The sequence below is a fragment of the Sander vitreus genome, chromosome 3, assembly GCF_031162955.1.
Source record: "Sander vitreus isolate 19-12246 chromosome 3, sanVit1, whole genome shotgun sequence".
Lineage (NCBI taxonomy): Eukaryota > Metazoa > Chordata > Actinopteri > Perciformes > Percidae > Sander > Sander vitreus.
The window spans coordinates 14,919,469-14,943,414 of NC_135857.1; the positions used below are offsets into that span (position 1 = coordinate 14,919,469).

The 23,946-nt window shown below is 41.4% G+C and overlaps 1 protein-coding gene across 2 annotated transcripts in view; it reads left to right on the top strand.

The window, feature by feature from the left end:
* Positions 1-2,432: 2,432 nt before the first annotated feature.
* The window catches only part of rsrc1 (arginine/serine-rich coiled-coil 1), a 127,136-nt gene continuing 105,622 nt past the window's right edge, over positions 2,433-23,946 (top strand). Inside the window, exons 1-4 of one of the 2 annotated variants that reach the window (XM_078246206.1) lie at positions 2,433-2,513; positions 3,056-3,259; positions 6,301-6,423; positions 23,088-23,327. In XM_078246206.1, coding sequence (XP_078102332.1) covers positions 3,069-3,259; positions 6,301-6,423; positions 23,088-23,327 — 554 coding nt within the window. In that variant the 5' untranslated portion in view covers positions 2,433-2,513; positions 3,056-3,068. Of the gene's footprint in view, positions 2,540-3,055; positions 3,260-6,300; positions 6,424-23,087; positions 23,328-23,946 lie in introns of both variants that reach the window. The other variant, XM_078246205.1, reaches the window with a different exon arrangement.

Below are 23,946 nucleotides of genomic sequence, written 5' to 3' on the forward strand. Positions count from 1 at the left end.
CCTCCCCTCAGGATGCCAGGATGAGCCCCCCTTCCCCTTCACTGATATGGGAGAGAGAGAGAGAGAAGAGGAGTTTAAAAAAAACATTGAGCTGCACCGTCGCTATTGGCCATTAATCCGAGATTGACAAGAAGGACTAATTAATTTAATTAAGCGCTCATTCGCTGCTATTGTCCTGAGTTAGTTTTTAAACACCCGGGAGATGGTCATGGATCTCTCTCTCTCTCTCTCTCTCTCTCTCTCTCTCTCTCTCTCTCTGCAGGGGTGTGGCTTAAAAAAAATCGGAAAATGACAAGAGAGAGCGAAAGAGAGAGAGGGAAGCACATGGATGAGGAGTCCTTCTTCAGTATATCTCTGTGATCTGGGGGGAAAATAAATCACAACGATGACACGGAGAGAAAAGAGGTAAAAAAAAAAAATGCGGACCAGCTGGGATGCCGAGAGGAGCAGCAACGACTTACTAGGAGCTTTTAGAGAAAGCTTAAGTGAACATATTTGGCTTGAACCCCCAGTTGCATACAGTTGGCTGTAGGCCTGAGAAATGTATCTATAAGTTTTCGACGTGTTTAGTAGGCTAAATGTATCCACGTTGTCGCTTTTGATTTGAAACAGAAATTCACTGCAAAAAATATATAAAATGAAAGTGATCATGATAAAATAATTGCGGTGGTTCGAGGCCTAATTTGATATTGTAACAATAATGATAAACGAAATTATGATGATGATGATGATGATGATTATTATTATTATTATTATTATTATTATTATTATTATTATTATTATCTTGTATTAATGTTATTGCACGTGCACCACAGTAGGAATGTAACATTTTATTATATATATTATTATATATAGCCTATATTATTATAAGCCTGACATGAAAGTTTGGGGACCCTGTGAGACAAATCATTTAATGCTTTAGGTTTCTAATCAGCAATTATGTATTTTAAATCGCATCATTAGCGAGACTATATCACTTAATATTTATTCTCAGTGGACTTTTTAAGCCATTATGATGTTAAATAGCAGCTAAACGTTTCATTATAATGCCTCTCGCGATGCGTTGCCATTGGGCTCACTAATTAACGTTTTCAACTCGCCTTTTCCCTCTGAAATGATTGCCTATATTTGCAAAAATAAATAAACAATGCTTGACTTGCGGTGAAAGTAAGTGAACGCCGCGGAGAGAGAGAGAGCAATTAAGTGAGAAGAGGAGGAAACATATAGGCAGAGAAGAAACAGGATACAACGGGATTTTGAAAACGTCGGGATGAATTTGATGCAACATTAAGCGTGTTTATTGATAATCTATATAAAGTCCTTTTTCCACACAGGGGCTCTAACAATTTCCCTAATTAAATATTAACCATGTTTTAGCTTGAACCTTAGGCAATAATTACTATTGTTTCTGCTGCATCTGAAAGCAGGATGAATTCTCGCAGTGCTAAGCAGCCTCTTAGGCTATCTATTTGCAGTGAAAACCCACATTAACTTGTTTCTATCGTTCGTATATTGATTCATTCACTCATTCATGTTGTCAGTAAAACAGTGGTCGTTTCACCTTCGGTCCCGTTATGTTTTTAAATTCATCATGAAGTACAGGCCTAGGTTAATTAATGTTACTTAGCTGGAAATTGTTTGGATGTTCTGTCTGCCCTTGCAGCTCTCGCTGTGTATATGCTGGTGTAAAACCTTATTTTCTGAGAGGATGACCTCATGCAAATCATTGACAGACTTTCAACTCACACAAGCATTTGCTTATGTTACCATTAGTGGTGTGCGTGTGGGTATCGTCAGATCAAAACGGAACATGAGCCCAGACTGTTGATATACATAAATAAACATTATAGTCGTATTAATTTTGAATATTTTCAATTGACTGGAGACTTGAATGAAAAATTGGCAGTACAATATAACGATTAAAAATGATAAGTGAAGATGATATGTTGCCGCTCCATTAATTGACCTCATAGGCTAGGCCTAGGCCTGCTTCTAAATTTGTGAAAGATTCAGTGTCAAAAGCGGCCACGCTGTAATAAGCCAACATATAAGCCAAGCTAACCTAGCCATCCTAAATAGCTTACTTCAGCCATTAATGAAAATACACTTCTTTACCTGAGGCCTATGTTCACTGAATCAAAATGCACCCTTAAACATCTAAAGAATAGCTACCAACCTGTCAGTGTTGGCTTTTATTATTAATATGTAGGCCTATATTATTTTTTTTTATTACAAAGTGGCAACAACAACAAAAAAAAATACTGCAGTATTTAGGGCTCATTTGAGGCTGAAGACATCAGTTAGGGAAAATCATGGATACCTAATTCAAATCTAGGATGATACCAGATGAGAGCGTTTTATAATAGCCTACATCCATGGATGAGCGCAGTCCCTCAATCGATTGCTCTTTGTTTGATTATTCTGTCTGGACTCGATCGATGCTTTCCGGTTTGACGAGTAGAGTCTCTTTAGCAGTGCATGGCTGAGTTGTGGTGCTTCACAACGATTTAAAGGTGAGGAGCGGGATTTTCATTTCAAGGTATCTTCTCATTTATTTTGCTACATTTTCGTCCTTCGTGTAACGTTTACTGACTGCAGTGTGTGACATGATTACTGTTAAGCGGCTAGAAGGCCGAACAAGATCTAATTACAGCCAAACGTTAGTGGAGTTAGCAGAGTTAGCCTGCTAGCTAGCCTCCAAAGAAAACAGTGATCTTTAATCTATCTATTTGATATTAAGGCATGTGCGACAACAGTGTTGTTAGAGCTGTAACGGTGATTTATATTACGTAACTGTTAGTTTCCTCCATGTATTTGATAAGCTAAGCTACATGTTATAGTAGCTAGCTACCTCTGTTAAAGTAGCTGCATTAATAATACATGATGTTGTGCATAGCTAAGTATGTAACGTTAGAGAAATGTACTATTGGCTTTGGTAAATTGTAGAGTGTGTTCACGTCGATGCTGTAGGTTTACATTCGTACCAAATTGTTGCTAAACGTTGTCAGTGACTGAGAGAGCTTGAACAGTAACACTACTCTGTGTGTTTTGCCAGACAGTCAGCCAGCATGGGTCGGCGCTCGTCTGATAGTGAGGATGACAGTCGGAGCAGGAGGAAGAGAAAACAGCGTCGCCGGTCATCCTCCTCCTCCTCCTCTTCTTCCTCTTCATCCTCCAACAGCAAGGTGGCCAGCAGCCGGAGTCGAAGGTCCAGTCGCCGGAGCCGTTCTCGCTCCAGAGATAAGGAAAAAGACAGAAGGTGAGAGTGCATAACAAGCTTTTCTTCTCTGATAAGAGGTAGAAAGGATGAGGACTGAGAAGTTGCCTGTCGTGCTGAAGTGTCCTTGAGCAAGACCGACTGTGTTTTATCTCGGGAGGCTTCTCCTGCTGCTCCTGCTGCTGCTGCTCGGGTGCTGATGCTGCATGTTTCCCAGAAAGCACAGTTCCTGACTCATCTTCTCTGTGGTTGCAGAAGTAAATCAAAGGATGAAAATATTGTTTGTGCTTTTCTTCATTTATTAGGTTGGCTCATTGTACCACATGTGGCTTTCTTTCTTATTACAGCTCATTAGAATTTAATTTTATTGAAACGACAAGCCAGTTGATAATTATAGTGGATTTCGCACCAATCTACTAGCTGCTATCAAAACACATTATCAGTATAGGTCTATATCTGCCAATATTTGTCTGATATGCCTTTTTCCCAGTAGAAACATAGTTGGAAGCACACAGATGTAATAACTGTAACGGAATCTGTTCTATTGAAGTTTAAGTTATGTTCTATTCAAGACAGTGAGCCCTCATGCACAATACCAAGACCCCGAAGCTAAAGCAGTTAAATGGAATTCAACCATCATTTATTTTATTATTTACACTTGTGCTTTATTCTACTGTGAAATGTCAAAATGTCTTCTGTTGAAAAAGGCCTATTGTAGAATTGGCATTTATGTTGTGTTTATATTTTAGATGGGAAAATAACTACTTCTATGGAAAATAATGGGTATGGTTTTGCTATGGCTTCACCACCTATTTGTGCATCCTTAGGGTAAACCCTATATATTTTTATATATTTATTTTTATATAATTCAGTGTTTTCCTCAACATGTCATGCAGTAACTTAATTTAAAACATGGAGATCATTAAAAAAAAGATTGTAGAAAAGTTTGTTTGGTATGTAAACCTGTAAAATTACAGTTTTTCATTTTTTAATGTGGTCTAAGAATGCTGTCTGGTATTGTTAGTTTTGGTCCTTGCTCAGGATTATTGAAGACACCTTTCAGGATGGAATATTTATTATCACTGAGGATTCAAATGAGAAGATGTACAGTGAAGGACGCTTGCACTGTTTACAATGAATGCCAGATAAGGACACTGCAATGCTAAGGACCCAGATATGAAATTTAACTTAGATTGATTCTTTTGATTGAGTCCGCACTATTTTATTTGGTCATATGAGTTCCACAAAAAGAATGAATATGATCACTATTATAAAAAGTATTACTTTTACTTTTGTGTTGTGGCTAGAGGCCATTTTAGAGATGAAACGTAGCTAAAAAATATTAAGGTAGACGTGGCTGTTTTAGATGGCTCATTTTGTGTCTAGTCTCATAACATAAACACAATCTGAAGGTTACTAGCTTATACCTGTTGTATAAGCTTCTCCTTATGTTTTCAAAATACCACACTTAGTTTTTTAGCAGTTACAGAGGAAGGGGGAGGTTCATTAAAAATCCGACATCTTAACAAATGGTTAGGGGCTGTACCTGGCCTCCTCCATCCAGCCACAGCTGCCACTGGCTGTGTGTGGCTGTTCAGACAAGGCCAGTTGATGGTAATTATTTATGAGGCTTGGTCAAGGTCCATTACTGCTGATTGGAAGTCATTGCCTGCCTGTACGGGATGGGGCTGGGTGGGTAGTGTAATCCCTGGGACCACAGTCCCTCATCTATTAGCCATACGTTTTGATCAATTAACCAAGACCTTGTGTGTGGGTTCAACCTGTAAACATACAAACCGTGTAAAGAGACCTCATATGTGGTAAAACAGAAGGGTGCTTATGCTCTCGGCCGGTGACGTCATGACCACATAATTAACATGTATGTAGAGAGTGGCTGTGTTAATGGCTATATGGCTGTGTGACATACAAAGAGCGAGCAACACAGGGAAAAAGTGTGTGTGAGTGGACTTGCTAGGTGTTGCATTCATGTGAAAAAGCTTCTGTGTTAACCAGCGCTTCCCACTCCTAAGTGTTTGAGCCATTATGTTTTTATTACGTTACATTCGCGCAGGCTTCTGAGGAAATGTGTGCGCTAATGCCACCTTCCAAAAACCCTCCGCTCACTACTGTGTGTTTCTTCTGTGTAATGTGTGAAGTGGTTGTAAGAGGGCTGTGGAAGTTATTTCATAAGGCCCCGCTCATGGGATCCAGCCTTTTGGAATACTAATCTTTACTGCGCTGCTCTAAGTGGTACAAATCTGATTTGATAGTTCAGCCTCTGTGTTATTTGAATTGCTTTCCTTTTTCTTCTCTTCCCCTCCATCTTGCTTTGCTCCCATAGGACCGCGTATGTGTTTGTTTTTTGTGTGTGCTAAAAGAATTTGGATATTTTTGGCTTTGGTGAAAGAAAAGACGAGATTTTAAATAATGAATATTTCTCAAACTGTTTGCGCAGAAGAATAGGGGGGTTTCTGCATTTACATTCATCCCCATGAATGCCTCCTGCTACATGATATCAATAGGAACGCGGTGTGAATGATGTTTGGGAAGCAGACGCTACACAAACTGCTGTAGCCACATTAAAGGGCAGCAGAGCACCAAAGGGCCCCTGTGGAGGAACTGTAGGGCAGCCTGCATGGCTCTGCTGCTCTTGGACGTAGAAGAGCGTGTTCCCTAATGCAAAAGGACATATTTGCTCTCGAACTAAACAGCAAAACAAATTAGGAATACAGCATTCACTTATGCAGGAGAGGAAATCATTTCAGATAAAGTTGAAATTGTGCTTGTCGTGACAGAGTGGAGCATAAGGGTAAAGGGAGGAGAGGGAGCTGATATGGGAAGTGTTTGATTTTGGTGTTGTAGGTTTGTTTTATAGATAGTAAAACAAGACATGTATACTCAGCGATTTTGAGAACCACATTTTTTCATCACACTGGGGATTAAGAACAAATTCACATATTTCACTGTTGCCGCATCAGAAAATGATTAATTGTCCACAACCCTGCTGTCTGATTGCTGTTTTGTTTTAAGGATCCTGCCAATAATGGAAGTGAGTTTGTGTGTTTTTGGTCTGTGTGCTCCAGGAGAAGAAGACGTTCCAGCAGCAGCTCATCCCACAGTTCGTCTCGCAGGAGGAGGAGTCGCAGCTTAGAGAGAGACAAAGGGAGGAGCCACCGCTCACACAGGTCACACAGTCGAGACAGGAGGTAACACCATCTCTCTCGCACGCACGCTAGCCATAGTCTAACCATAGAACCCAAAGTATTGTAATTTTACTGACAATCTTGTTTAGATTAATCTTGAAGAAAGTTTCTGGATTATTGCATTTGCAATATTTTCTTCAGAATTGTATTAGTAGTAGTGCTTAATAATACTATAATATTAATAATGATAATTCTTGTATGTTGTATGTATTTAACTACTATTTAAAAAAAAGAAGAGTAAAATGAAACAAAATAGAAGATAAAAATATAGATATATATAAAATAGAAACCAATATGTTTTATTTATACTGAAGATAAAGTATATAATACTTAAATAGAAGGAGTGATGAGCGATGGTTACGTCATTTAGGAGTAGCAAAAAAAAAGTGCCTTGAAGCGCTCTTTGGGTGTTTGTATTACAAATCAGTATGTGGAAAAACCATTGCAGGCTTTTCTTATTAAAAAAGCAATAAGACATTTGGAAGTTTACTTCAGTGTCAACAAACACATCATTTCGTATTTATGTCTTATGTCATCAGATGGAGCCACATGGAAACTTGCGTTTTAGGTCTGGTTTAGTCCGTTGCGTGCGCATGTACTCGTGTCTGTTTGCCCTGACTATCTGTCTTACTGTGCAAGTATTAATGAAACCGAGACCCGCAGAGACAGCAGGTCATATTGCAACACCAGTCCAATCCTTCCCAAATCTCTTCTGGCAGCAGCTCTCCTTTCACTCATTAATGCAATTAAAACATCATTACCCATACATACTTTGTTGAATTATGATTATTATTGGTGTAGCTGACTTGTTTTTGCAAGGGAATAACTTATTCATGCAAGACTTATGTGTACACACCTGCACCGCACGCACGCACACACACACACACACACACACACACACACACACACACACACACACACACACACACAGTCATAGTCAGTCGTGTATCCCTTTCAGAAACATAAAGGCAACATCTCTGTGTGTGGTGGTCCATGTCATTAGCATAGCTAATCTGGTGCTAATGAACCAGTAAACTGTGCTGTTTTTAAATCCCACACACACACACACACACACACACACACACACACACACACATATATAAAAACATGCACAGATGCACAATTAAAGAAAAGGTTGTCATAATTTATGCGCAAGCAAGACCCATTGTTTACTTGTGTATGGCTGTGGGGTGAGAGCAGAGATCATTTTAATCACAAAGAAAAAAATGTTTTTATCTCTTCATTATAAAGCTGTCAGGATGAATTGATGATGCAACAGAGACGTTTTGACATAAGAGTGGTTGATGGTCTCATAAGGAGACACTACACTTCAGCTCTCCAACCTAATCACAAAACATTTTTGTGGCTTCAGAGCAAGGAACACATTTCCGTGTTGCACTGTGAACTGAAACCATTTCTGGAGAGAATTTGTCCAAACAGTTTTCACACATTGTCGCCCTTCTCTCTGTGGTACAGTGGCAGTCACTCACAGCTGCACTGGTGATTAAAACATCAGTTGCAAATGGCATTACTGGTGTGGTGTTAGATGAAGGGTAGAGGGGATTTGGGAGATTTAGAACTGCAGTCGATGACATCGGTGTTTACAAACGCTGTGCTGTGATTAGGAGTGTTGCGTTGTGTAATCGGCTTAGCGGTGAGCGAGGAGCAGGTGGGTAGGGCTGGTGTTGGTGGGAGTACATGGTGGGGTGTTACGAGGTGGAGGTGGTGTTGGCGGTGGGGATGTGCAAAATGGTGGCATTGGTGATGAATTTATGCAGTTATTTCATGGCAGTCGTTGGTGACCACATGTGTGCTCCTTAGTAGTAGGATTATAGTCCTGTACAGCATTGTCGAGGGATACTGCACGTTCTGTATCCACTGTGTTTGTGAAACAAAAGCAGGTTGTTGTGCCCTGACTGCCATTAGTGTGTGTGTGTGTGTGTGTGTGGCTGCGGCTGCCTGTGTTTGGCTGGCGGAGAGGCTGGCTGATGGATCAGAGGAGGATTGAGTGGACAGGACCTCATGATTGATACGCAGATAGGATATAAGGTGCTGCTCCCCAGCCACGCCAACCCGGCATCACCTTCACAATATGAAAGACAGAAGCAAGAAGAGGCCGAGTGCACTGACTGGAGAGACGAGAAGTTGGAAGAGAATGGAAAAGTGTGGAGGGAATAGGTTGAGTTAGTGCAGGAGAGGGAGAGTGCGGAGAAGATCCTGAAGGAGGAAAATGAGGAGGAGAGACAAAAGCGAGCACCGGTAGAGAGAACAGATAGGCTCGAGAGAGAGGGATATTATTCAGAAGAAATGAGAATAATAATGTCTGCATCAGAATATTGCAGGGGAGAAGATTAGGACCATAGTGGGGCCATCGTGGGTTGAAGGGAGGGGATTTTATTACCTTCTTTTCTATCTCGCATGTATAAATAAAAAATAAAGGGGTACATGAAATAAGAATAATGCTCTGTCATGTGTTTACCATCTATCGTGGCCTCCTCCTTCTCTACTTTCATTCTCCTTTTTTCCCCTGCCCTCAATCAGAGAAGGGCCAGGTTCCCCAGAGGCAGTCAATCTTGCCCTGAAATGTAAAACAGACAAGAGGAGCAGATTACCTATTTGCCATTAATGTTTATTCTCTTTGATGTGAGCAGGCATATCTGTGTGTGTGTGCGTGTGTCTGCCTGCCTGTGTGAGGTTGATTAAGCGTATGCATGTATGTGCAGATTTGCGTGAATGCATGTTCACGTTCAGGGGGGTGTCAGGACTTAGTCCACTGGGGGAGAACAGAGTGGAGCATGGCAGCAGCAGCATAAAGTGATCTGATGTGTACCCAGTCCAACAAAGACTACACAGCCTCTCATCACAGCCGGATCACAGGCACGTCTTTAGGTGAGCTGGGCGTAGCGGTGTAGTGCTGCGCTTTTATGGGCGTCCACAGCAGGGGTTAAATGTGTGTGGCTCAGTCAGTCAGTCATTCTGTCAGTCCTTCATTCACTTAACAGTTCGCTTCAGAGGCACTGTTAGAACACACGGAGGAATGGCAGGTGCGACAAATCCACCACTTGACCCGTCAAAGAGAAGCTGAGCATTTCATTCATTGGTGCATATTCACTCATGTGTGCATGCACTAACATAGGTGAGCATAAACTGCAAGGCACACACACAAATGCTTACATTTTCCTTATTAATATTTCAGGGGTGTGTTGAGTTAGCAGGGCAGAGTGCTAGCGTCAGGGTTTAGCCCCGCTAAACTGAAGCGTCTTCATCACTGGGCTGCTGTCATGACTCTAAGCAGAATGAGTTCTCTAATTATCTGTCTCTCCCCTAGAGGAGATACAGTAGATAGCAAGCTAAACGCACCACCCACCATGCTAGGATAGCAGACCAGAGTCAGGATAATCTCCACCATCCTGGAGCCACAGAGGCCGGATGAATTCAGAACTGGTGCTTAGTTAGAGCAAGGGGAAAGTACTGTGGGTTGGTCCAAGACTAGTTTATATCCTTACGTTCCACTTCTGGGATTGCTCCATTGCCGACGGAAATTCTGCCGGATTTCACTCATTTAGGGCGGATATCCATTACCTTGGGCTTCCTTTTTGTTGCCATTTTAAACTCTGGTCGATTTATGAGGACTATGGTTAACCTTTTCTCAGATCTCTGCAGGGTAAATCCAGACAGCTAGCTAGACTATCTGTCCAATCTGAGTTTTCTGTTGCACGACTAAAACAACCTTTGAACGTACACACGTTCCACCAAAATGTGGTGGCCCAGGACCATTTTGATTGATTTTAAGATTTGCCAATAAACCATCCTCTCCCATCCCGGAATGCTGTGTGGGCTAGCCAAACCCTCCTGGAGGAAGGTCTGGCAAAGCGAGACTAGGCCAAGACAGACAGTCAGGGGCAGCATTTTAAAAAGTAAAAAGTGGCTTTCGTTTGTATGACTGCTGTCCAAGTCAAAGCTAAAGTTGTGACGTAAAGGTTTTTGTGGTGCAAAAATCAATAGTTATTATTCATTGTGGATGACTTTCTGAAAACGTACATTTATAGCATTACACGAGACGTTATTGCAGTGTTTGAGTGTAATACAGAAGTTAAAAGGACATGTTGTGCATAAGCCAGATCCCAGATCTGGTCTCCTGCATTAAGGTTGACATGAAACATAGGATGATCTAGCTAGTATCATTGCCTTGGTCTTCTGGTTATGAGACAGTCAACCACTAGGCCACCCTGTCATGTCTTGCTGGAACAAGGTAATCTAGATGTTTTAGTTTCCATGACATGAGCTCTGCTTTCTGCACTGGACTGCGTGCGTGTGTGTGTGTGTGTGCATGTGTGTGTGCATGTGTGTGTGCATGTGTGTGTGTGTGTGTGTGTGTGTGTGTGTGCATGTGTGCGTGCAGGGGTTGAGCGATTTATTTCACACAGCAATTTCCCCCTGTATGAGATGAGGTGTCGTACATCTGCTAGATAGGTTTTCCTGCCTAGTATCGACACAGAGCGCGCGCAAGGTCACCCAGGCGGCTTGGTAACGGGGAGGGCTGAGGTGAGGAGAAGAACTGAAGGGAGGAGTGAAAAGGTCTTTGAGGGGGAGGAAAACGAAGGTAGGGCAGTCGAGTGCAAGACCGAGGTGGGGTGAGAAAAATCAGCGACTTTATTGTGGGTGAGCAGTGTGGCCTCTCAGCTTTTCATTGCACCTGGATCAGCAATTCCCCTTTCAGGTGACAGGGTGGAAATTGTTGCGCATTTGTGTCCAACATTTATTAATTCACACAGGTTAGACTCTGTGTGATGTAGCAGGTGGTTTTGGGTGTCGCTGGCTTCATAAGGGAAGCAGCCCTGAGTGTGTTTTGAGAACATGACAAGTGAAATCTGGTTTCCTCAACAAACCGCTGAGATCTTGCTATTATGCGAGAACCATAAGGCATGAATGGTTGTGCTGATGGATAGGAAATAAGATGAGGAAGAATGCAAACAAACCCTAAATCCTTTTTTCTTCTTTACGTTGCAGTATCTCACATGGTGTTCTCACTGTTTTAAAGGGCTCTCACGTTAGTCTAGACGTATACTGGAATTTAGGAGGAGGCTCCTGGCTGTTTTTCATCCATCTGTCTGTTATCCCATGGACTCTCAACATCTTTTCTTCTCCCCCCTTCCACAGGATGACATTCAGCCCTTTCTTCCTTCTTCCCCTATTACCGGACTTGCAAAGTGTTGATTTAAACTGATAGATAACCTGGTTTAGTTCGGCTGCGTCTTCTCTACTCCATAAAAATCAACATGCTTCCAGTCGTGAGATCTGAACGCGTTTGATGTTGTGTTTCTCTCTTTTCCTTTCTCTCTCTCTCTTACTGTCTTTCTCTGTGTTGTCTTTTTTATTTATCTGCTGTAAAGGCCAGTCAAGCGCTGCTCGGCTTTGTTGTCAGAAACCTTTATTTACCAAAGGGAGGAATAAGTGACTGACACAGACAGCCTCTTTCATCCGCGCCTCGCCGCAAGCAGTGTTCCCCTCTACCGCCAGAGGAAAGCCCCCCCTTTCTCACCCCTCACTTCTGCCAAGCCGTCCTCCCCCCACCCCACTCCTCCATCCTGCAGGCTCACAACACACTAGCCCACTCCCATGGGTAGCAACCTAGCTGTAGAGTCCACACACACACACACACACACACACACACACACACACACACACACACACACACACACCTCACAAAAGGCATCACACCAGTCCTCTCACATAGATGATTAGATGAGGGAGTTAGTCTGATGGTCCCAAACAAAGACTAGTTTAACATCAAAGAGTTGTCCCCTTTCTCTTTTTTCCACCTGTTAAAGGGAGTTATGACACATAAAGCCGGTTATGTTGTAGCCTTGACTGGAAAGGTAGTTGTTGTGCTTTTAGACATTGTATGAAGGAAGAATCTCTCGGGCATCAGCTGCCCAATCAGTGCGTCAGAAATGACCCAAGCGCACTGATTTTGTGTTTACATCAGATAGTGATATTAAAAAATAGGAAAGAACATTCACACTTCAGAGGTCATCCTTCTCATTAATCTAGTCGTAAAAAAAAGTAATTCTGTATTTACCATAACTCTTACATTTAGTAATTTATCCAAATTTGGTAATAATAGGGAAAACATGGATTACTATACTTGCATTTTGAATGATACATCCAAACAGCTTTTTCTGAAGACATCAAAGGCATGTAAAATCACCGGTGCATATTTTCCTACCTGCTCATCCAGATGACGTAACTGGTTAAATTAGTAGGTTGTTAAATGCACATACTGTAGCTCTTAATCACTATCAAGATGAAGAGAATCTGAATAGTGTCTAATTAAAGGTAACAGCTTTTCTTTTCTAGTTATCTGTGTCTTTATTTTTGAGTGTGGAGGTGGGAAGCTAAAACCTGTTTTCTGTGAAAAGGTCCGTAAACTCTGGAGTTATTAGCATTTAACATGTTGGTAAAACAAACAAATTAAAAGAAATGATTGTTTATTTGTATTCATAACATGCTTTATCATGCCACTCATAGTGTTATACTGGTACTCAAGAGAGATAGAAACACTTGCTTACAAGTAACATTTAATGTAATGACTTATACATAAAAATGAAAGACACAGATAATGAGATGTGTAGTAGTGAATTATTATTATTAATATTATTGCAATAAACATAATTGTATCCAGTGCTCAGGCATGATTCACTGTTTCTCCAACATAACTCTCTAATAAATTCTTATTACAGTATAAATTCTAAAGTTTTGGAATTTAACAAAAGTTGACCAAAAAAAGGCATTAAGTTTTTTTTTAAAGCTTACAGCTCTAATCATTCAGAGCGCTGAGTAATTTTCCTTTTTGAAAGCTGTTTGAGCACAAATCTTTGTGATTCATTTAAGTATCACAGAGAGCAGACTTTATATACGAAAGACAAAATGTGGCTGTTTGATGAGTGAAACCCAGTAGAAGTATGACACTCCCACTGTAATTTCTTTAGAGACACACTTGCAATGTTTTGCAAATATGCCTCTATAATGCCAAAGACTAATATATGCAATCAGCCCTCATTGTGTTCACTTCATGACCGTGAAAGGCCTCATCCGTCTGGCCAGACCAAGAGAAAGACGGAGACAGAAACACTTTTAGTTCTGGCATAGGAAAATGAACACAAAATGCATCTCTCTCTCTCTTTCCTTCCTGCCTTCTCTCTGTCTCTCTCTCCTATTTAAGCTTCTTGAAGTTCTTCCAAATTGGGTTTTAAATGCCAATTAGGAGGTTGAATGTAGTAAAATAAAAGCAAATGCAGGCAGGATGGCCTCACCTTCTGGCTGGTTAGGCTTCAGAGAGAGCCGAGCCGGACCTTTGGCTCCCAGCGAGGCTTTGAGAGAAATATCCTGCCTAATGAACACATTAATTAGAACCATAACTATTTATAAGATGATAATTAGAAACGAAGGGAGGTAAACTGGGCTTTTCCTGCAATTAATGGAGGATTAATTACGGGAGCTAATGAAGTGGATTTTTGAAACGCGTGGAGGTGAAGTACAGAGATGTGCAGCTCGCTTTGTGATCACTGGCATAATTATTTTCTCCAGCGCCAAAGCGTTTGAGGCCCTGGTCCTCGCCGGCTCAGGCCGGCTAATAAGCATCGTTGCGTTGTTATATATGCACTTAAAAAGACTTGCCACTGAAATGACTGTCTAATTATTTCTAATTGGCAGGCCCTGTGTGTTGTCATTGAGCTGTTTGGAGCTGCAGCGGAGCCCTGGGTCTAATAACGCTCTGGGCGGGGAGGGAGGGAGGGAGAGAGAGAGAGAGAGAGAGAGAGAGGGACAGAGAGAGAGAGAGAGAGAGAGAGAGAGAGAGAGAGAGAGAGAGAGAGAGAGAGAGACTCTCTACCAGTTGCCTGCTGCTCCTAGCCAGACCTGCACATTTCCCCCCTGTGCCACTCGCCCAGCAGGACAGCAGCTCCTAGAATGACAGTGGTGCACTCGGAGGTCACCTTGCCAAGTAGCCGCTTAGCAAAGTTTTATTTTATGTTTGCTTATTTTCCCCCTTCTAATTAACAGCTTCTGCTCTTAATTTATGCACTGATAAACGCCACCGTCTGTCCACAGTTCTTCTTTTCACTCTAAAACATGCTACACACACAGAGGGAGGGAGGTATCTTTATGTGCTGTGTGTGATTCAGTGGCCAGGTTTTGAGCCAGTCCGTAGAGACCCATGCTCAGAGAGCATGCATGGACAAACCTCAGTCAGGCGTGCTTACCTTGTACTCTACTCATGCTCTGGCTCAAACCATATGGACACCATAGTTCTCTTGGACTCAGAAGAAGCGTGTGCGGACTGACACTTAGCGTTGACTTTTTAGCACACATTTATCAATGGGTTTATTAAGTAAATATGTGCATGTTTACAATAGATTCACATTTTCATTATTTGAGGCATTGATCTCCATTTAAACTGTCATATCCACACGTAAGATCCTTGCATGTTTGAGAGTGTATGCATTACGAGAGTGTTGAATGATGGCCTAGGATTATGTGTGCAAGCACCTCACTTAACTCGTCCTAAGCAGAGCCATGTGCGTTGTCCTGCCAAAAAACACTCCTTTATTCCTTCTCTCCCTCCCGGACAACTTGAGAGCAAATTGCCAGTTAATGGAACCACTGCCTGCACTTGTCAGTTCACTTCGGACAAGCAAAGGAACCACACAAACGCACAAGCATGTGGTTCCACTCACACGTTTAGCAATTTATTTGTAGAAAAAGAAGAGAAAAATGAGAGAGAATGGCAGAGGAATGAAACCAGGATCATGTGCGCCTTGACTGAAACCTTGACAATCTTTTTTAAAAGTAATGAAACACTTTCTCAGCATGCGCATGAGTTTTTCTACTTGAAATTTGTCTTCCTTTTTTTGTTCTGTCTATCCATTTGGGTTTTGGCAGAGTCGAGGACATGAGGAGGAAGTGTAGATAGATGGATCGCCCAAACGATACGTGGCCAACTGTCGTATGATTGGCTGAACAAAGAGCAGAACACTTCTGTGACTGGCTGACTGGTCGCAATTTTGGCTTGAAATCAAAGCCGGGAAAATGTAATAGTTTTGTTGGAGTGGAAGTTTGCCAGATTTCTCTGTAAACTCTGTGGGATATTGACACTCAGAAAAAGTGGCATAACAAAGAGTGCTCCCCGTCTCTCATGTGCTACTGCAGATGTGTAATGAGTGACATTTATGCCATCACTGTAACGTGTGACATCATTTGGATCCTGCTGTCAATAGCACATAGCAAATCAAATCAGCTATTCGTGCGAAAGATTAAGTGTTTTGATTTAATGAAATACAGACATATAAAATACATAAAATATAAAGAATTAAATTAAATTATAAAAAAAAAAAAAGAGTGTGACCGTGGCTGCATCAGCAATAACATGTTGTAGAGATAAGAGAAGAAAAAATTGTGATGTGAAAGCTGTATGCAGCTTCCAATATATCGTCATCCCATAATGCATAACGCATCTATGCAGAGTTTTTCCATAAGAGTGGTGGTCAGAAAAGGTGGCACAGGGTGGAGTGCTTTCTTTTCATTTCTTGATCTCTCTTTCTCCGTTTGTGTCTTTTCTCTCTCTCCTTCTTGTTCTGTCTCGAGGGCAGTTCTAAAAAAACTTTTTAGAAACTTCTTCATGAGACAAGCCTCTGTTCTGCCAGAAGACAACTTTATGTTATTTCACTGAAGAGGGGAAACTAATAGTTTTTTACAGGGCTCTGTTCCAGTTGTGTCTTGGGTGTTTAATTAAGTGTAGTTTCCCTTTAGTAGTGGAATGCGTGTCTGCTTTTTGTCGGCCCGTTCCTTGGTGCCTTTTACAGTCTACCCACATGGTTTGTCTCAGCGTTTATGATTTTTCTTATACCGGAGTTGTGAGGTTCCTAAATCACTTAAGCACACGGGGCCGAGCAGTCCACATTTAAACAATAAAAGGCTGTTATGCTAAGGGCCCTCAGATCTCCTACCACTTCATAAATACATGCGTATAAAAGGCAGAAAAATACATCTTCCCTGACCAGAGAGAGAGAGGGTCTGAGAGCACACCTGCTAATTGGAGCCAGCTTGATGTGAAGCACGGCTGTCTCCTCTGTCCTCTCCATAAGTCCCAATCGTTTTTTTCCTTTTCTTTTTCATTCTCCCTCTTTTTTGTTACCCTGGTTGTTCTTGACTCCCTAATTTTATATAACTTTTTTTTTTCTTCTTAGTTACTTCTCCCTCCATAGCCTCCTGCTGTTGTTCACCCATTGTCTCTCTTGTCTAGTCTGCACTCGCTCCTGCAGTCCATCAGCTTTTTCTCCCTCACTGCTTTCCACCCTCTTACAGATGGAGGCTACGACAACCAAAACAACTCTCTCCTAACTCGGCATAACTAATTATTCGGGGCCGTGATGGATGGAAGGAGGGAAAAAGTGGGTTTCGATTGCGTGAGTGGCTGTGAGCGAGTTGGCAAGTTAGCACCTAGTCTGAGTGTGACCTTCACTTGACCTTGTGTCTGGGCTGAGTGGCTGAGCCAGGGCCCCCCTCGGTTCCAGCTGCTAATGGGTGTCATGTCGAGCTTTGGCTGCATGGAGGTCAAAGGTTGCGGGTGCACACCAGACGGCCAAGTTTAGGATTGCGATGAGGAGGTTGAGTGACACTGGGCATATGCGCCAATGAAGACGCCGGTGTAATCAACACACAGCCATGCCCATATACACACATGCACATGCACGCACATGGAAACCACATCTTGCTGCAGAAAGTCATCTTTTCCGTCATCGTTGGCTGGCCGTTGTAGGTTTATATAGATCTGAGGGGTCTGTGAAGGCCTTTGAACTCTGCTAAATGACTTGACCTTGTGGCTTGTGGCTGTATCCGTGTGTGTGTGTTTGGATGTGTATGGGGGTTGTAGTGAGTGGGTGGCCTGCATGGGGTCTCATTTCTGCTTCACAGCATAGCAGGGCACTGCAGACGTTTGTGTTGACGACTGCTAAATTAAAAGCAAACTGAAGATTATGACAAATCTAAACATTGCTTTTATGAAGCAGAGGGGGACGGAGAAAAAACATTTCTGTGAATCTTTCATGCTCTGTCTTTGCTGTGTTAATTGTGCTCACAATCAGCTACTTTGCAGTGATTCCTTGTGTATTATTTAGTGTGTGTGTGTATTTATGTTTCTGTGTGGGTGTGCATGGTGGATGACTATGAGTCCATGTGTGTGCGCGCATGTGTGCATGTACTGTGAACCGAAGGAACAGATAATATTGCTGCTTGGAAGGAGGAAGCAGCTTGGGAAATGATTTCAACAGCTCTCATAATTAGAGGAATATCATAAATTAAACTTGTGTCTGCCGTTGCGTTTGAAGAGCACTCAAAAGTAATAAATTCTGGATGGTTAACATATTTGCATTCCATTCAGCAGGCAGCGTCAGGCAGGAACAGCTGTTTTCCACGTCTTTTGGCAGCAGGAAATGCACATTGCTCACTCAAGGTGCTTTTAGACACATTGAAATGGCAGAAAAAAAGAAAAGTGACTTTTAACTTGAACATGAAGTGCTGCTGTGTGCTCGGTCACTGGAAATAACTCGGCGGGGAACAGCGCATTAATGAAGTTCTTCAAATATGGATCTTCTCACTTTCAATAGGCCCGTTTCTTTTTCAATCTGTCTATTGCTCGAAACACTCGTCTGGCAAGCTTTTTTGGTGTGTGTGTGTGTAAAATACTCAAATCTATGGTTTTACCATTACTTGATAGGTCTGTCCTACCAGCGGGGTGTGTTTGTCAAGGCTGTGTAGTATAAAATAAATTGTAGATACCAAATATTTGTAAACACATTTTATTATTACTTATTAGTTACATAAGCATTGTATCTAGAAGAAGTTAATCAGAAAACTGCTATGAATTTTGGATTGTATTTTTCTAGGCCAGTTTAGGCCACCTATTCATGTTAACAAATTGTACAGTATATGGCACCATCTCTGTCTAGTCTATCCAACATTACACAGTTAATATTGTTTAAAGGCATATTGTAATTTTGTGACGCATCTGGTCTAGCCTCTGTTCCACTGGCTTTTGTGGTCCAGTATTTGTCCTTTTCCATAGACAATTTCTCTCTCCGTTGTGAAAGGCTGAAACATGATACTGCAATTTTCTGTCCATATTTTAGGCTTAATGTAGGTATACTACTGTACGCCGACTACACCCTCATTTTACAAAGATTAGATAATGAATGATAGGGATTGTGCACCTATGTTTTAGACAAGTACTGTAGTAGATATCCATTTAGCTTAAAATAGAATATGCACAGATGACTACAGAGTCACATTTCAGCTTTTCAGAAAGATTGATGACAAAAGACAAATACACCTAGCCTGGAGGCTATCCATATTGACACATGTAGATTAACATACTGTAGTCAAAATGATGGTAAGATCTAAGAACTTTCAATTAAACAATTCCAATATAAAATCATACTCGCATTATTTTGATCAATCATTTATATTCCTTATCATTGGTACTATATCTATCCAGGAAACTGAGATGGTAATTTTAAACATAACACACCTGTATGTCTACGTCCCATAATGACTCACTCTTCTCTAGCTTTTAGTGTATTGTTGGTGAGAAAGAGCCTGGTCAGAGAAGGGGTCACTGTCACCAGTGTCCACTGAAATGCGATAGGGTTAAAGTTACATAGCCATTAATCACTGCTGCGCCACACTGGCCTAATGGACAGGGACTCTGCCCAGGGCATCACTGAGAACATCATCACTGTGTGTTGTCTTCTGCCACGGGACAAATACAATATGGACATTTGTTTTGTCCAGCCAACAGAGGATGGTGGTTGGCGGAACGAAGAAACAATATGAATATGGGGAGGATAAGGTTAAAGGAACAGTGAGGATAATTGCTCTTTTTGTTTGTTTGTTTGTGTGTGTGTTCATGTATTCTTCGTCCCCACACTGCGTAGTATGAATAATGATTTAAATGGGGTCAGATTACATTGGAGACGTTCACCTCTATCTGACACTAGTGGTATCGCGTAGCTGCCATTAATGTCCAATTTTCAATAAAAACAGAAATAGAATACAGACTGATAAGGGTAACACACCATCCAGCTTCACACCCGACCACATAATTACCCCAATGGGTTGTGCTGAGGGATCATATCCTGGCGCGCACCGGGGGGTCAGTGGCGATAAGCTTCAGCCCGGCTCCCAACATGCAGCATAATTACTCTATTGATAATTCACCAGGAAAACTGTCCCAGCCAATTGCAGAGCTCCGATTTAATGGATTGGACTGTGAAACGAGGGAATGGAGGGAGGAGGCTGCGAGGGGGGATGAACGTGTGTGTGTGAGGGAGTTTCTACGTGTAGGCAACCAGCAAGGGCCTTTTATTAGAAATGAAAATATGTTTAGGCCATAGGGGGACCCATTTTCCCTGGAGATAATAAGGCCAATAAAATGTAAAGCAGGGGAAGGGCTTGGCATGGGGTCCAACTGTGGCTGTTTATCTGTGTGTGTCCTGCGTTAGCCCATTTATCCCAGCCCAAATTAGCTAATCATTCTCCAAGGGGAAGGACTTGGTCAGGAAATTGACATTTAGCAGCATAGGCTCACTCTATTAACTACAGTAAATTTAATTTGCTGCACACCCCAGAAGTGGGCTGTTTTTAGAGAGAGAGAGAGAGAGAGAGAGAATTGCATCTGCTGCTTCTGGCCACAATTTGCTTGGCTGTAAATATAAGACTTTGGTTTGGAACTCTGCAACTCTGTTGTATTTCCCCTCATGTACTGTTGATTACAAACATACGCAGGCATTGTCAACACATAGATTAGCTCATTCCAAGGTCTGTTTGGGCCAATGATGGATTATCTTGCCTGGAGACTCCAACCCCAAAAAATGCCAATGTTTTTCTTTTGCTTTTTCCAGTTAGCTGTGATTCTCTGAAAAGCCTAATCGTACCTCCAGCAAACAGTGTATTAGACATGCTAAATCAAATGTCCTGTGACTGATGACTGCTTTCACCTCTGCCTCTGAATCAGATGTTTCATAATAATTATTTGTGATCATGACTCCAGGGTGTCTGCTTTAGTATCTGTTCTGCAGAATGCAATGAGACTTGCTTTAATGTGGGGAAAGTTATACATGCAAGAAAAAAAAGAGTAGTGCTGCACCTGCTCAAATACTGCAGTATTATTGTTACTAGAGCTGAAGTGATTAGTTGATTAATCAATTAGTCTGACTCTGCAGCTATTTTGATAATTAATTAATCAATGAAGTCATTTTTTTAAAGCAAAAATGTACAGGTTTTGACTAGCGCTGCAACGATTAGGTGATTAATCGATTAGTAGTTCGACAGAAAATGAATCGGCAAATATTTTGATAATCGTTTAACCTTTCACTATTTTCTGACATTTTAAAGATAACGAAAAATAATTAGTTGCAGCTCAATGTTTGACTTTCTTAAATGTAAAAATGTGACAGTTGAATATATTTTGGGTTTGGACAAAAGAAGACATTTGAAGACGACAGGCTTCACATTTTTCCTCTATTTTCTGCACTTTTGTTTGATTGATTGTGAAAATCTGCAGATTAATCAGTAATGAAAATCATCGCAAGTTATAGCATTGATTGTAAACGTGAAACTAAACTTTCTAAAAGTTTCTTGTTTACTGTAATCATAGTATGTGCTAAATATATGGTGATGTTTTAATGATATTGGTCATTGTTTGACCTTTGCTTATAAAATAGGTATATATATATATATATAATTTTTTTTTAATTTAATTTTTTATTTCAAAGAGAGTATCTTTTTACGAGACCTTGAACTAGTGCAGCTACTCTCCAGTGATCAGGATTGGCCCGGCCTAATTGATTGCAACAGTTGTCAGAGTGTTGTCTGTTAGGATGGTGACAGGCGTCTGAAGAAAATGATTAGTTTTCTGTCGGGAGAGAGACAGCTCTGGATGTCCCAAACTGCAAACTAATAAAGGGGGGGAAGCAATAAAGCTCGTGGACAGCAGGTTTGACTGTTTTTATAGACAAATCAATAAAATGATAGATGATGGAAAATAACGGCATCTCAGCTGCCGATTTCTACTGGGGTTTCAAATCATGGTCCTTCTCTCTCTCACACTCACACTCACACACACACACACACACACACACACACACACACACACAAGCAGAATATGTAGGACTTTGTCTGCGTTAATTTAGGGATTGACACATAAATAAGCGGTGATGTGGTAATTTTGTGTCCCTGTGTGTATGGCACCATATTGAGGCATGAGTTACACTTTCAATTCTCTTTTTGTTGATGATTAAATTATTGTGTGTGTGTGTGTGTGTGTTAATATTTGTGTGTCATAACTAACAAAGTAAATCTCCTGCTGTTAATCTTTTTGAGACCATAGGGCCAGTGTCAGGATCAATACCGAGGACAGGCCTTCCTCTGAGCCCACCTCTAATTGGCTCCATTTCTTGTGTGTGTGTGTGTGTGTGTGTGTGTGTGTGTGTGTGTGTGTGTGCGCGCCATGGTGTATGTGATTGTCCATCCACTGAAGGATGAATTTGTCCAAAATGTTATCCTAGTGAGTTTTATTTGAAGTTCTGTTAACCGATGTGAACGTTAACATGTTTCTATGTGTTAAAGTAAAGTCACCACCTCCAGAAAGTTGGTCTCACATTGGGTTGGGTGTCATTTGCAGTAGATATAACCTCTTTGAAGTCTAGTAACATTGTCTGTTGAACAAATATCCAAATATGTTGAAAGCAAAAAACACTTCTTTTCAGGAGATTTAAGCAGTAATAAAAAGGTATATGCTTACATAAAGAAAGGAATACATGTTGCTTGTTTTACTAAACATTTACTTTTACTTGAGTTGGATGCACTAGCGTTAGCTGTTTCTTGCGTATTGTGACTATTTTACAATACAGTCTTACAGGGAGAAATCCAACATTGAAGACCCATATATTTTGTAAACAAGCAATGAACTTAATCATCTGTACTGCAATGCATCAAGTTGTGTTTTCCTCATTGGGATGATGGGATCACACTTTATTGCTTCACTACTCCTATTTCTGTTTTCTTTTCTTAAGATTATTTTTTGGGCATTTTTAGGCCTTTATTGACAGGACAGCTGAAGAAATGAAAGGGGAGAAAGAGGGGGAATGACATGCAGGAAAGGGCCGCAGGTTGGAGTCGAAATGGGCCTGCTGCGTCGAGGAGTAAACCTCTATATATGGGCGCCCGCTCTACCAACTGAGCTATCTGGGCGCCCCTATTTCTGTTTCTTATCACTGTTGCCATACACATGCATAACTGACAGCAAAGTGAACCATTGTAGGCCACATTTACAGGGAGCGATTAAAAGGCATTCTGTGAAATACAGGCAATAATTAACTGAAGTAGAAGTAGACATGGATATAACTTAATAATAAAGACTTAGGACAGGTTGGCGACATTTAACACTGCAATAGTATTTGAAGACTCATTTGTGGGGGAAAAAGTACCAGCATCTCACTTCTTATTCATTGAGGAAAAAAGAGGGAAAAAAAATAAATAAAAAAAATAGTTTGTTTTATTGTCAGTGGTTAAACAGCTTCAAACCATGTCTTGTCTTTTATCTCTTCCAGGTCTCATTCTCGCCACCGGCGGTCTCGCAGTAAGAGCGGCAGCCGCAGCCGACGAGGGACCCAAAGCCACAAAAGGAGCAGCAGCCGCAGTCGCCGGAGGAGCCGCAGCCACAGCAGAGAGCGGAACCGAAGCCGCCGCAAGGGCCGCGACCGGGAGAGGGAGAAGGAGAGGGACAAAGGAAGAGACAGAGACAAAGTCAGAGAGAAGGACAAGAGTAAAGACAAGGCAGCTAAAAAAGGGTAAGTGACAAATGACTTTGACACGAAAGCATACATGTACAGGTAGACACAAACACACCCAACAAGTGTGGGGTTGGCCCAGCTCAATCTAAACTGTAGGCTCCACGTGAGGACAGACTATTTTGGTCAGTATAATATAGACTTAAATATGGAGCTTAGTCTCAGCTTCTCCATCTGTCCATCCATCACTTGATCCTTCCATCCGTCAATCCATCAATCCATCGTTCCTTTTCTTCCTCCATTTCCCCTCGCAATCAAGGCCAAGGCTACACTGGCCTTGTAATGGGATATAATTCCCTTTTGTAAGAGAAGATGTCATGGGGATATAAGAATAGATGGTAGGTAGGAGCGCCGCATAGATTCAGTTTTTAGATAATGTTTTGGTCACCAGATGACGTCTGATGTCTTTAACTCCACTTTTCACCCAGCTGCAATAAGTCTAGAAACATAACAACATCATATGCATCTCTGATTTCTTTGGTCATAAAGAAAACAATAGATGAGAGCTCCTTATTGAGATGAGAAGTGTTGGCAAATGACATCTTCACTTGCAATTGTATGTCTTCTAAAGGCTGTTATACACACTAGAATACAGGTTTAGAGTAGTGGATCTTTAAAC